Source organism: Adelges cooleyi, unplaced genomic scaffold (assembly GCF_023614345.1).
Source record: "Adelges cooleyi isolate 19-005CV unplaced genomic scaffold, UGA_ACOO_1.1 ACOO_flye_CR_arks_rails_tigmint_CR_PRNA_30, whole genome shotgun sequence".
NCBI lineage: Eukaryota > Metazoa > Arthropoda > Insecta > Hemiptera > Adelgidae > Adelges > Adelges cooleyi.
In genome coordinates, this window is record NW_026095971.1 from 4,337,512 (window position 1) to 4,350,001 (window position 12,490).

Consider the following 12,490-nt stretch of genomic DNA (forward strand, 5'->3'; position numbering starts at 1 on the left):
TGCTTACTAAATTCGCTTACAGACTACGGTCTTCTTACGATTCCCTCGCCGGTGTCTAGTGCCTACACTGTCAAACGAATCGTGGTCTTATTATCACTAATGGTCAAAACCTTAAACATAATGTATATACCACATTTACAGACTTCTATATATATCAAAGTGTAGCATGACGGGCGGTTGGTATGAACACTATTGTCGTAGCAGTGATACCGCGGCGAGAAGTATAAATTATTGTTTAATGAATTGTACAACATTATTTTGTTTGTCTCTTTTATATTTTCATCTTTGAGGAATATGAATTCTAAAGACGACTCAATAAATATGTGTAAAGATATGTATAACATACAACAAATGTAAAATACGACTTCATTAAAAAAGTATTCACGAATGGAATTTTTTTCCAATGTTACAATTACATACTGCATTACTAACCACTATTTTTACCCATTTAAAAATATTAAACGTATACAAAAGTAAAATAACAAGTTACATTTTTAATGTCCCAAAAAAATAGCTGTCGACCACGATTAAAGATAATTATCTTAAATCGTGCTGTCGACTAAAAATTTGATTTTATGGCACTGAACATTTGATTATCAGTCACGAACCTAGACACATATAATAATTTTTAAACCGTGCACCATATTTTTTAAACTGGAAACTCAAATACGCTTGAACAGATCGCCTCATGACGTCATTGAGTGCCGCCGCCGTCAGTTCAGCGCTTTGCCTCACTGGAACTATATATTATGCATGACCACAGAATAGATGAAAGCAGAAGGGTCACTTTCAATGTGAACAAAAAAGTGATGGCCATTTTGTGACGGATTATTTAGTGTTATATGTTATACTTAAACCACGATTATAAAGACTATTATTATTTTTATAATATACTACTATTCTTTATAATCGTGATCTTATACGAAATAAATAATAATTTATAGATGTAACATTCTAGTGGTGTAGCCTTAAGAACATGACCGCCGCGTTTTTATGTGAAAGGAAGTATCTTCCGCGTGTCAATTTTTATCAGTGTCCGGGGCCCGGGGCTATAGATGGTTTGGTAATACGCGCCCGGGCCTTGTATGCCAAAATATAAAAGTCGGTGATTCTGTGTCACGGTTATGGATAAACCACAGATTATATTTTCATATAATCTGTGGATAAACTATCTATAGATAATTATCTATAACCGAAGTCAGGGTCTATGATTGATATGGTAACCAGTGTAATCACTAAATCAGTGGTGGTGTTAACGCATGGAGTATTAACCATTAATTATAAATAATTTATTATTTATAATCAACGGTAATTCTCTATGGCATATTATATAAACGTTAAGTGTATACTGTATAGTGATTAGTGAACAGCTGTGTTAACTTTATTGTAGAGGTTTGATTTATAGTATTATATTTCACCTTTTAATAGTAATATGTTAAAAATAAATTTAAAAAAAATGTCATTAAAGTTTAAACGAAGTCTGTTAGCATGTCTGATGCCGTAAGATATTTCTAATTTTTATTTCGTAAAATGTTTCGGTTTTCGAACTTCGACGACATTGAATCGTATGTTGACGACCGTAATGTTATAGAAAAATATCGTAGAGTTTGTATGGTACTAGAAGAGAATTGTAAGAGATATTATCATCAGATACTAAGCTACTGGTTTGATGGTAGTTTGACAAAGCCTATGTTTGATCAAGAAATACGAAAAATAATCAAGTTGGAGCATATACAATATCATAACGATTTTATTATGAGTATTGTTAATTGGTTGCCAACAATGAGTAAAAATCTAGAAGAAAATGAAGAAGTCGTAAGAAACCCAACAAAGTATAAATACTATAACGAGCCTATGGAACGGATACACATGTATTTAAAAAATATATTGGCCAGTTTACCTATTCAGCAAACAGATCCATTAGAAATGCCAGAATTCACTGATCATAGTTTTGAACCCAACTCTATGGAAGAAGTAATTCATACTAAATTTATAACTAATATTATAACAACAGCCCCTTGTTCCAGTTCTATAAATCTTGACGTTGAAAAAGAAGCTTGTGAACTCATATCTGTCACATTAAAATTATTCTTAAAAAACTTAATTAAACGAACATCTGAAAATAATTATCCAAAAATATCCCATAAATCTTCCGGATTTACAGATTTTTCAATTGATAGGAGAAAACTTACTTGGCAAGATATACTAGTCACTTTAAAAGAATATCCTAAAATTCCATGTATCGTAGTTTTAAGGGAAAAATTAAGATGCTTGCCTAAAAATACCTCCTATAAAATAATCAATTCAATATAAAATTGAGTAAAAAAAAAATAATGCTTAATATATTTTATATATTATTAATTGTTAATAATATATAAAATATATTTATAATTGCTAAAATTATCAGTTATCTAATCAACAATCATATTATTTGGTCCTAAAGAAATTTTACGCATTATTAAATCTTATAATTTTAATAAAAACATATGAATATTACTAGTAATATTGAGAATGATTCATTAAAAGCTATAATAACAACTATATTTAAAGTAATACTGTAAAAATTATTTTTTTATTTATTTATTATTTTATAAAAATAAAATAATTGTATGCTTAGATAAAAATGTTACAATAACAATTACTATGCAATTTGTGTTTATTTATAATATAATTGATAATTGATAATTTATGTATAATATAACATAATATAATGTAATTGAATATTGCTTTAACTAATTTAAGCATTTCATAGTAAATATGTAATATTACTAAATATGATATAAGCAATATTTGTCAAAAACAATTTCATTGTAACTTATTTTTTAGTTAATTTGTGTTAGTTTTAGAATATAAATTTTAACATGTACCATTTTTTAAAAGTTATAGCATTCATTATAAATATTATATTAAAACATTTATAATCAACGGTTATAGTTATTTTGGTGGTTAACAGATGGCTACTGAAACTACAGAACAAATCACTACAGGAATAGAAATAATACCTGTAGAATAATCTGATTTTAGTAAATTTGTATTTGTTTTGGATGAACTGATTTGTTTCAAAAAGTATCAAACAAAATGTTCAATAGTTACTTTTATTACAATACATTGTATTAAATTTTAATTTCTTCTATTTCAAAAAAATTGTATTATTAAATTTTGATACGAGGTGTCATCTATATTGCTTATAAGTTATAACGGCCTTGATACAGGACCCTTAAAAGGACACAGGCCATTTCTAAGGAGTAAAGAATAGACAATTTTCCACCATCAAAACAGTTTTACACGGATTAATTTTTCTCAGGCTTCATATATAGTTAAGGAAAGAAATTCATACATATTATACACGCCAAAATTAGCTGTGCTCCAGCATCTGTATTTTTTGATATACCTTATACAAACAACCGACGCTATATCATTTTTAAAAAAGTCCTTTCTTAATTAATCATTCATTAACTGGTTGAAATATTTAAAAAAGGGCCATGGTAGAGCACAGACATCTTTGTTGTCTATATTGAGTGAAAATTTGGTTTCTTAGTTTTGATTACAACCTTTGTAAAATTATAATTCACGCAAGGCGGGATTTTTGAAGAAAATAACGGGTGTATGACGTCCTCTTAATAAATAAAAGAACCCATGTTAAAAACCAACAACACATTGTTTTATTCTAGTTAATGTACATTTGATAATTTTTAAATTAATAAATGTTGATAATGGTGTTTAGTTTTTTTTGTTTAATTTTTTTAGTATTTACTAAAAAAAGTAATTTAAATTCCTATAATATAAAATTCTATCCTACTCACTACTGTCAATTTAATTTATTGTCAGTCTTATTGCATGATGTGATTAGTATTAACTGTTTTACTGTTCCTCTTATTTTGTTAATACAAAATTAATCTCTTTGTATATGCTCAATACAGGATGAATCGTAAATGTATGTCACTTTTATGCCTTTAAGGTATGTAGTGAAAAAATGAGAACAATATTCATTAATAACAATGATTTTTAAACAATAAATAAATTATTCTAAAATATTTCCTGTAAAATCCTCTGACGAATTAATTTGTCACTCGGCAATTATATTTATTGTCAATGACAACCTTATGCAAAATAATTGGGTTTATTTTTCAAACAAAAATATTTTTTTAGGCAAGAAAAAAGTCAAATAATGTTTACTTTACAGTAACCATAAAATAAATTATCAATACTTGTGACTTGTGCGAGTTAAGGAATCAATAATTTTAAAGTTAGTTTAAATTTTATTTTTGTTTACATAATATTATCATTGTTTTATATAAGAAAAGACGGAAAACCACGCTCTTTTGATAGAAAAATATATTCTTATCTAATACTTAATACCTACCCCTATTGAATATGAACCCATACGGCATATTATGTATTTAAAATGAGCTACGAAGAGGTGAAGTTTTCGACTATCGAAACTATACGTAATTTCAATTCAGGTCTTCTACCAGTTGCCATGGTAAATGATATATATAAGATGAATATAGATAGACAGGGAGGTCGGAGGTCGGGCATTTATCAGTGCTCAATACCACTTATATTAGTATACTTGTCTATAATCAGTATCTACACTTGGAAAGTCGGAAGTCGGTTATCAGTAAACATATTTTTACTCTATAATCATATCTATGATAATATATTGGTTTATCTATACAATATACATGTATCAGCTATTATTCTGAATAATTTATTAATCATCAATACCTAAGTCAAAAAAATCTTCAAGAGTTGACGGTCTACTCAGCCGTCATAGAAAAAATATTTAATTTCGTAGCCGTGGTCCTATTGCCTGAAACCGAGGCGCTGGTGACGTATTTAATAATATTATGTATTAAGTTATGAATAAATAGTTACATATTCAATTTAGTCGGTGAATATAAACAGGCATTTCTACATTGTAGGTACACCGTTCTGTAATCATGATGTTCGACTATGATTACGATTTTGCTTTGGACGAGGACAAAATGTAATAAGACTTAATTGTTATTTATCTACCACATATTTATTTTAATTGATTATTATTTTAGGGGCATGAAAGTCACTTCAGGTGTCGTGACGATTGTAAAAGATCCCAATACCAATTTGATTGGTATAACAATAGGTGGTGGTCCACCACACTGCCCATGTATATACATCATACAGGTATTGTATTATTATCAACACTGATATATTATTATATCGCTGCATTGAAAAATTGATGTACACTGATCAATGCTTCATAAAATTGTAGAAATACAATTTCTCTCGGTATGTTAACATTTTAGAGCACATTCCATTGAATAGACCTCATGTAGGCTATAGCCGACTAAGGCACTGCTAAAATATTTATATATATGTGTGTGTCGGCTGTAACCAAAAGCTATAGCCTATAGATGCAGTGAATGTGTTAGTACTGTGAACATTCTGTAGGTTTCAGACAACTCGCCTGCTGCTCTTGATGGTACGTTGGATAGCGGTGATGAACTGTTGGCCATCAATAACAAATGTGTACGTGGTTGTACAAAACTACAAGTTGCACAAATGATTCAATCAAGTGTAGTAAGTATTATTTTACAATATAAACTAAAAGTGCCAATAGAAATCACATACATACTATTTTAACACCTTTTTCTTTGGTTCTTTAAAAACCTAGGATAATGTTATCTTGAAGTACAATAAATTACACGCTGATATCCGCCAAGGCAAAACTTTAGATATTATACTAAAAAAAGTTAAACACAGACTGGTTGAACGCATGTCATCCACTACAGCAGATTCTTTGGGCATGTCCCGTGCTATACTTGTCAATGATCATCTAGTCAGACGCCTACAGCAGTTAGATGATATGGAACAGTCATACCGCTCTCTAGTAGACCACACAGACCGTGTATTGCGCTCATTTTTTGCTCTTACTCAATGTTTTAAAGGTGATGTACCTATGTTAGTTTATTTATCATTAGATGTAACAGTTATAATTAAATATTTATTATTTAATAACTTAGAATTTGGAGACGCCTTCGCTGAAATTGGTGCTCGAGAACCTCAACCACGAGCCAGTCAAGTTTTGGTACGATTTGCTGAGTATCACAGGCGAATGGAACGTCAAGGACTACAATTAGTTAAAGCTTTAAAACCTGTAATAAAGCATTTATAATTAATTATATTAGTGTATTCAAACTTAAACAATTTTTTTTTAAGTAAACATGTATGGTGCTGGGGTATAAGTCAATTATAAGTGTTTTATTTTGTACTAATGAAGTATTGAGTTTGACTTCGGAAACTCTGCAAAACAGACTTTTGCCCCACTACACATAAACACTGATTTTAAAATAAAAATAAAAATGAAGAAGTAGGATAATAATGTTTATGTATTTAATTATTAGATTTCAAAATCATTTGGCACATACTTACACAAAGCCATTCCAGACACTAAACAAACAATACGGAAATATGCTGATGTTAAATTTGAATATCTTGCATACTGTTTAAAAGTTAAAGAATTGGATGATGAAGAAATGACTTATTGTTCGGCTGATGAACCATTGTACCGTTTAGAAACAGGAAATTATGAGTACAGGTAAAATTGTAATTAATAATTTCACTAATATTATAATAATGTAGCTTAATATTTTGTAATCGGAATTTTTTTCCAGGCTAGTTTTAAGATGCCGGCAGTTAGCTAGAAAGCGATTTTCTGCACTGCGAGAGGACGTGTTGACCAAAATTGAATTGCTCGAAAACAAACATGTACATGATGTAGTCGGTCAATTGCATGCTATTGCGTCCCAATTGGCAAGATATAACCATGAAATGGGCCAAATGCTCGGAGGAGGTGGCATTGATGGTGGTCCGTGTGATGAGGCACCGCTATTTCCAATAGAAATGGATTTAACTCGCACAGCATTTCAGTATGAATCTGTCCAGCCTCCTGTAGATTTGTCTGGTGATTTTTATCAAGACAAGAGTAGAGATGATGTAAGAAAAAATTTTAATTTATTAGAAAATATCTTTTTATTAAAGACATTTATTGTAATATAATCACAGATTAGATATCTAATCTGTGGTATAACTTACAACTTGTATGCATTGAAGTTTACACTGCAATATTGAACTTTAAAAGAATAGAAATTGTCTAGTTTTGATGCTAGGCAACTTATCTGTTATGCCGTGTGATAAAAAATTCAACATTTGGGCATCATGTTTATGTAGTTAGAGAGCTATATTGTGTTAATTGTATTCAATTATAAAAGAGGTCTAGCTAACGCTGAATATATTAATATAAAACATTAAAGTAATATACATTATTTTTACTTATCTTATGTTTTCATTCAAAATGTAATCAAAGAACAGCGAAACCTGGGCATTTTTTAAATAAAAATCAATTAGGACTTGACCGATTAATTGAAATGTTTAATGTATTTATGTATAAAAAAAACTATAGACACCTAATGTTCTTTGAAGTTGCTTGTCAATTTAATAAAAAATTATATATTTATAACCCAAATTTTTATTTGTTGTTTAAAAAAAAATGTCCAGATTTGGTTTCTACTATGCACTTAAAAAATATAGATAACAACTTAGCTTATTCTTTAGGCAAGTGTTGTATAGTATTTGCTGTATTTATTTGATTCATTGTGACTTTAATAGTTAATACTGATCATAATGTATATTTTAGCCACTACAACTTCTAAATGACACTAACAAAGTATATAAAGATTTTCCATTATCATCACCACCAAATGAAGAAAATAAAAGGGATACAGTGTCTGCTGCCATGGACTTGGCACAGTTATGCCTTGATGCTGGTCTGGACCCAGAAAAAGAACAAACATCACCCCTTTTGTTAGATTTTTAGGACTTGTATTGTTACCGTTTCAAAATTTGATCTGACTTACTGTATACTTTCAATGATTACATTCTAATTTATATACCAAACGTACATTTATATATTTTACAATTCTAGTCAATCAATGTATAACCAATTTGTTACACTTAACTATTTATTTTATTTTAATATGTGTCATATATAATTAAAAATTCCTCATGGGACAAAATATAACTGTTAATTTATTTACAGTATAAATTATTATATATATTTACAACAAAGCAAAGTAAAAAAAATTATTCATACCATTCCAAAATTATAAAATAACAATATTTATTTATAACTATTATTTAAGCACTAGTTTATGTAGAGTGCGGGTAAACAGGAACAACATCCATATGAGAATTGAGCAAAATAGATGGGAGATCGGGTTTCTGTCCAATCCATGTAATTATGATAATAGGCTTTCCGGGTACTATATAATATATATTGGACGGTAAACCAAGACTCTGAGCTTGTCGTAGAAGAAATTCAACACATTTACCTAATTACAGAATAGTTTGTTCATATTTTACTCAATAATAAAACGTAAAAATACATACTATAATCGACATCCGGATGAACCGAAGGTATACGAAGATATTCCCTAAAGTTAGTAACTGCTTCGTGTTCAGTACAATTACTAGAGGAAGACGCTTTTTTAAGATCTCGAAGTACTGTTCAATCGCGTTATTGTCCCACGTTTGAAATTCCATTCCATCGTACATCCTACGGTTACTATAATAATTCTCTTAATCGTATAGCCAGAGAATGTAATGCATTGATAAATTTCGATTTGTTCTTTTACTATATTTTATTTAAAATTAAATTACTAACTTACTTTTCTTTTTATAAATCATCATCTTGTGATTATTAATCTAAATTAAGATCTGCAATAAGTCAGTTTCTATGTGTAGTTAGTATATTGGTAGGTAGGTAATACATGAAGAAGACTACTAAAAACTGTAGAAAAATCTCAAGTAACATATTTTTCTAGTTTCTTTCTAATTTAGCGGAAGTAGGTAGTCTTTACTCTACAAGCGTGTCTCTAAATATTAAGTGAAATTTAAATAGTAGCTTAAGATTTTCTTTTCTTTAGTTCACTTTGTAGATGTGAATATTAGACTACATTTATAAACATACAATCAAATATAATTTCTTATTAAAAAATTGTGTAGCCAATATTATTTTTATAAAAATAATTTAAATTACATATTAAATTAAAAAACCTAACCACATTTAGTACAAGTACTTATAAAGATAATTGCAAGGAGGTAAATATGTTAAAAACAATTATAGGAGAAAATGTTGAAAACTGCTTAGGTTTTATTATAGTTCAAGTCGGCTGTAAATTTGTTATAAAACTATTTAGTGGTACAAATAATTGTAAAAGTATTGGACTGTTCGGTTTTCCAAAAAAATATTCACTCTTACCCCCGTGGATCATTTTTATTCGTCGAAAAGAAGAAATGTACAACATTTCAGTCTTCGAAATCAATCCTAAATGGTTCCTATAAAATATAATACTACCCTCATTTACGTAATTTACACGAAGAAAATGTCCGTTCATCTTTAAAATACTATACGATACATTAATAATTGTCTATATAATTTAATTAGTAACATTTACGCAAATATTAATTTTATAATTTTTAAAAAGTTTTTTTTGTCAAAACCGTATGGATGTATAACAATAATAATGATAAATGGACAAAATCACAAAATGAGTATTATGAGACATTTTTTTCGTGTAAATTAAATAGGGAAAATATGACTTTATATCTAATGGTCGATCTGGAAGGCTGAAATATTGAGCATTTTTTTTTCAACCAATAAAAACAATCTAGTGGGTAAGAGTAAAATTGTTTTTTTAGTTAGTCTAATAAGTATTATTCAGTAGGTAATAAAAAAAAATTATGTATAATATCTCACTACATGTAATACACATGGATTAGAATTTAAATCGTTAATGCTCATTGCGTTGTTTTTTTTTATCTTGAATGTTTGATGTATAATGTCATGGAGTCTATTATTTATTTATACAAATTATAATAATTATATAGAGTGTGTCGCGATAATCTTACGGAATTGTACTACAAAACGTTCGTAAATCGGTCAGATTTTTTTATTCTTTATACACTCTGTACAGCAGTATTGTACACTGTACAGCAGTATCTTATCAATTTCTTGATAAACTGTTGAGAAGTTTTAAAGTCGATTTTTGAGTAGAAATTAGTCGTAAGGCCAACCATACATAATACACATAGACCTTTATGATAAAGTAGGTGTTATTATTATTCGTTACTTCTGCGTAATAACTAAAAATAGTTCTTTCTATATTGATATTTGTTAATGATACAATTATTATACTTTTTTTGAAATCGCATACATTCTTGTCGAATTATTAAAATTAAAAGACAAAAAATGTCTTCCTCTAGTAATTGTACTGAACACGAAGCAGTTACTAACTTTAGGGAATATCTTCGTATACCTTCGGTTCATCCGGATGTCGATTATAGTATGTATTTTTATATTTTATTATTAAGTAAAATATGAATAAACTATTCTGTAAATAGGTAAATGTGTTGAATTTCTTCTACGACAAGCTCAGAGTCTTGGTTTACCGTCCAATATATATTATATAGTACCCGGAAAGCCTATTATCATAATTACATGGATTGGACAGAAACCCGATCTCCCATCTATTTTGCTCAATTCTCATATGGATGTTGTTCCTGTTTATCCAGTTTGTATAATTAATTATGTTTAAACATTATACTTTTTTATTGAATTGTTACTATTACATGTTTCATTTTGTGGTTTTAAGGAAAAATGGACTTATGAACCGTTTTCTGCCCACAAAGATGATGATGGTAATATCTATGCTAGAGGAGCACAAGATATGAAATGTGTTGGAATTCAATATTTAGAAACTATTAGAAAATATTTAAGAGATAAATTAGTTTTTAATAGAACCATTCATGTTTCTTTTGTACCGGGTTAGTATTTCTTTCTATCATAGCCGTAAAAGTTTTTTTATACAATTCTTAAATAATTTTAGATGAAGAAATAGGTGGAACTTTTGGTATGAAAAAGTTTGTGAAAACGCCTGAGTTTTCAGCTTTAAATATTGGATTTGCATTAGATGAAGGCTTGGCTAGTCCTGACGACAGTTATGCTTTGTACTATGGCGAACGGACACTATGGCGTAAGTTGTATTGTAGTTTAAGTGTTGTCCATACTAGTGAACCAAAGTCTGAACCCTGAAATGCAACACTAACTTGTAGTAAAATGCAGTTTGAGGTTCAGTTCATTAGTGTGGACAAGGGTTAACGTGTATTACAATTCATAGGTGTTTGCATAAATTAATGAGTAATACACTTAATTTAATTAATGTTTAATCAACAGAAACTGTTATAAAATGTACTGGTACACCTGGACATGGGTCTTTGCTTCATGAAAATACAGCTGGTGAAAAGTTACGTTTTATTATTGACAAATTCATGAATTGGCGAGAATGTGAAAAATTAAGGTTGAAGAATGGTAATCTTGGACCTGGTGATATTACGTCTATCAATTTGACAATATTAGAAGGAGGTTGTCAAATAAATGTTGTGCCACCTGAATTAACAGTCTGTTTTGATGTACGATTGGCCATCGAAGTGGATCCCAACGTAATGGAAAGTATAATACAACAATGGTGTAGAGAAGCTGGGGAAGGAGTTACTTTAGAGTTCAAAGAAAAAAATGCTCGTATTCAGCCGACTAAACTTAATGATGAAAATCCTTATTGGATTGCATTTAAAGATCAATGTGACAAAATGTAAGTGGTTAACATATTATGTTTGTAATCTTATAATTTTTGATATAACATTGTATGATTTATTATGTATTTTATTAATTACTATAAATAATAATTATGACTGATGTTTCTTAGGAATATCAATCTTAAAACAAGTATATTTCCTGGCGCAACAGATAGTCGATATATTAGAGAGGTATACATTTTTTATATTCTTGTTATTTTATTATAATAACTAATAAGGGCCTTGACTTCTGAGGTCGTTAGCCATACATTTTACAATATTTCTATGTACATGATTAAATAAGAACTATAGTATACATAGAATATAATGATTAAATTTTGTCATAAATTTGTATTATTTAAAAAAATTTGATTTTTTTAATATGTTGTGAGATTGGTTTCCTAGCCCTTCTTGGAAGCTAATCGGCATATCAAGTTCATTTCTTGTTTCATCATATTTGCGACACTCCAATATTATATGTTGTTATTTTTATTATTATTATTACAGATTGGAATTCCAGCAATAGGGTTTTCACCAATGAACAACACTCCTATTCTTTTACACGATCACAATGAATTTTTGAATGAGAAGATCTTTCTAAAAGGCTTGGATATTTACTATAATCTTATCAAAAGTTTGGCTTCAGTTTGATGTTATTTTCAATGTTAATATAATAATTAGATTTTCAATTAATGTCTTTATAGATTCATGTTAAATGTTTAATATAGAAAATAAAATATAAACTATCTAATTAATCTAGAACATAACATAATCTTGTCAAATTAATATTATATTATTACAAAATTATAATAATATG

The 12,490-nt window shown here is 28.7% G+C and overlaps 2 protein-coding genes across 3 annotated transcripts; both read left to right on the top strand.

Moving 5' to 3' along the window:
* The first annotated feature begins 4,611 nt into the window (after positions 1-4,611).
* On the top strand, positions 4,612-8,047 carry LOC126838173 (PRKCA-binding protein). 2 transcript variants are annotated; one of them, XM_050572347.1, is made up of 9 exons: positions 4,612-4,852; positions 4,926-4,990; positions 5,052-5,166; positions 5,434-5,562; positions 5,657-5,930; positions 6,006-6,139; positions 6,387-6,580; positions 6,657-6,978; positions 7,679-8,047. In XM_050572347.1, exons 2-9 carry the CDS (start codon positions 4,944-4,946, stop codon positions 7,856-7,858), a joined length of 1,395 nt encoding a protein of 464 aa, XP_050428304.1. In that variant the 5' UTR covers positions 4,612-4,852; positions 4,926-4,943; the 3' UTR covers positions 7,859-8,047. The 2 variants fall into 2 exon arrangements, with proteins under 2 accessions (XP_050428304.1, XP_050428303.1); XM_050572346.1 differs by having other exon boundaries at positions 4,612-4,830.
* A 1,980-nt stretch (positions 8,048-10,027) lies between these two features.
* LOC126838107 (aminoacylase-1-like) lies at positions 10,028-12,362 on the top strand. The gene is made up of 7 exons (XM_050572243.1): positions 10,028-10,385; positions 10,444-10,613; positions 10,695-10,866; positions 10,929-11,075; positions 11,276-11,690; positions 11,805-11,865; positions 12,181-12,362. Exons 1-7 carry the CDS (start codon positions 10,292-10,294, stop codon positions 12,322-12,324), a joined length of 1,203 nt encoding a protein of 400 aa, XP_050428200.1. The 5' UTR covers positions 10,028-10,291; the 3' UTR covers positions 12,325-12,362.
* Positions 12,363-12,490: the final 128 nt, after the last annotated feature.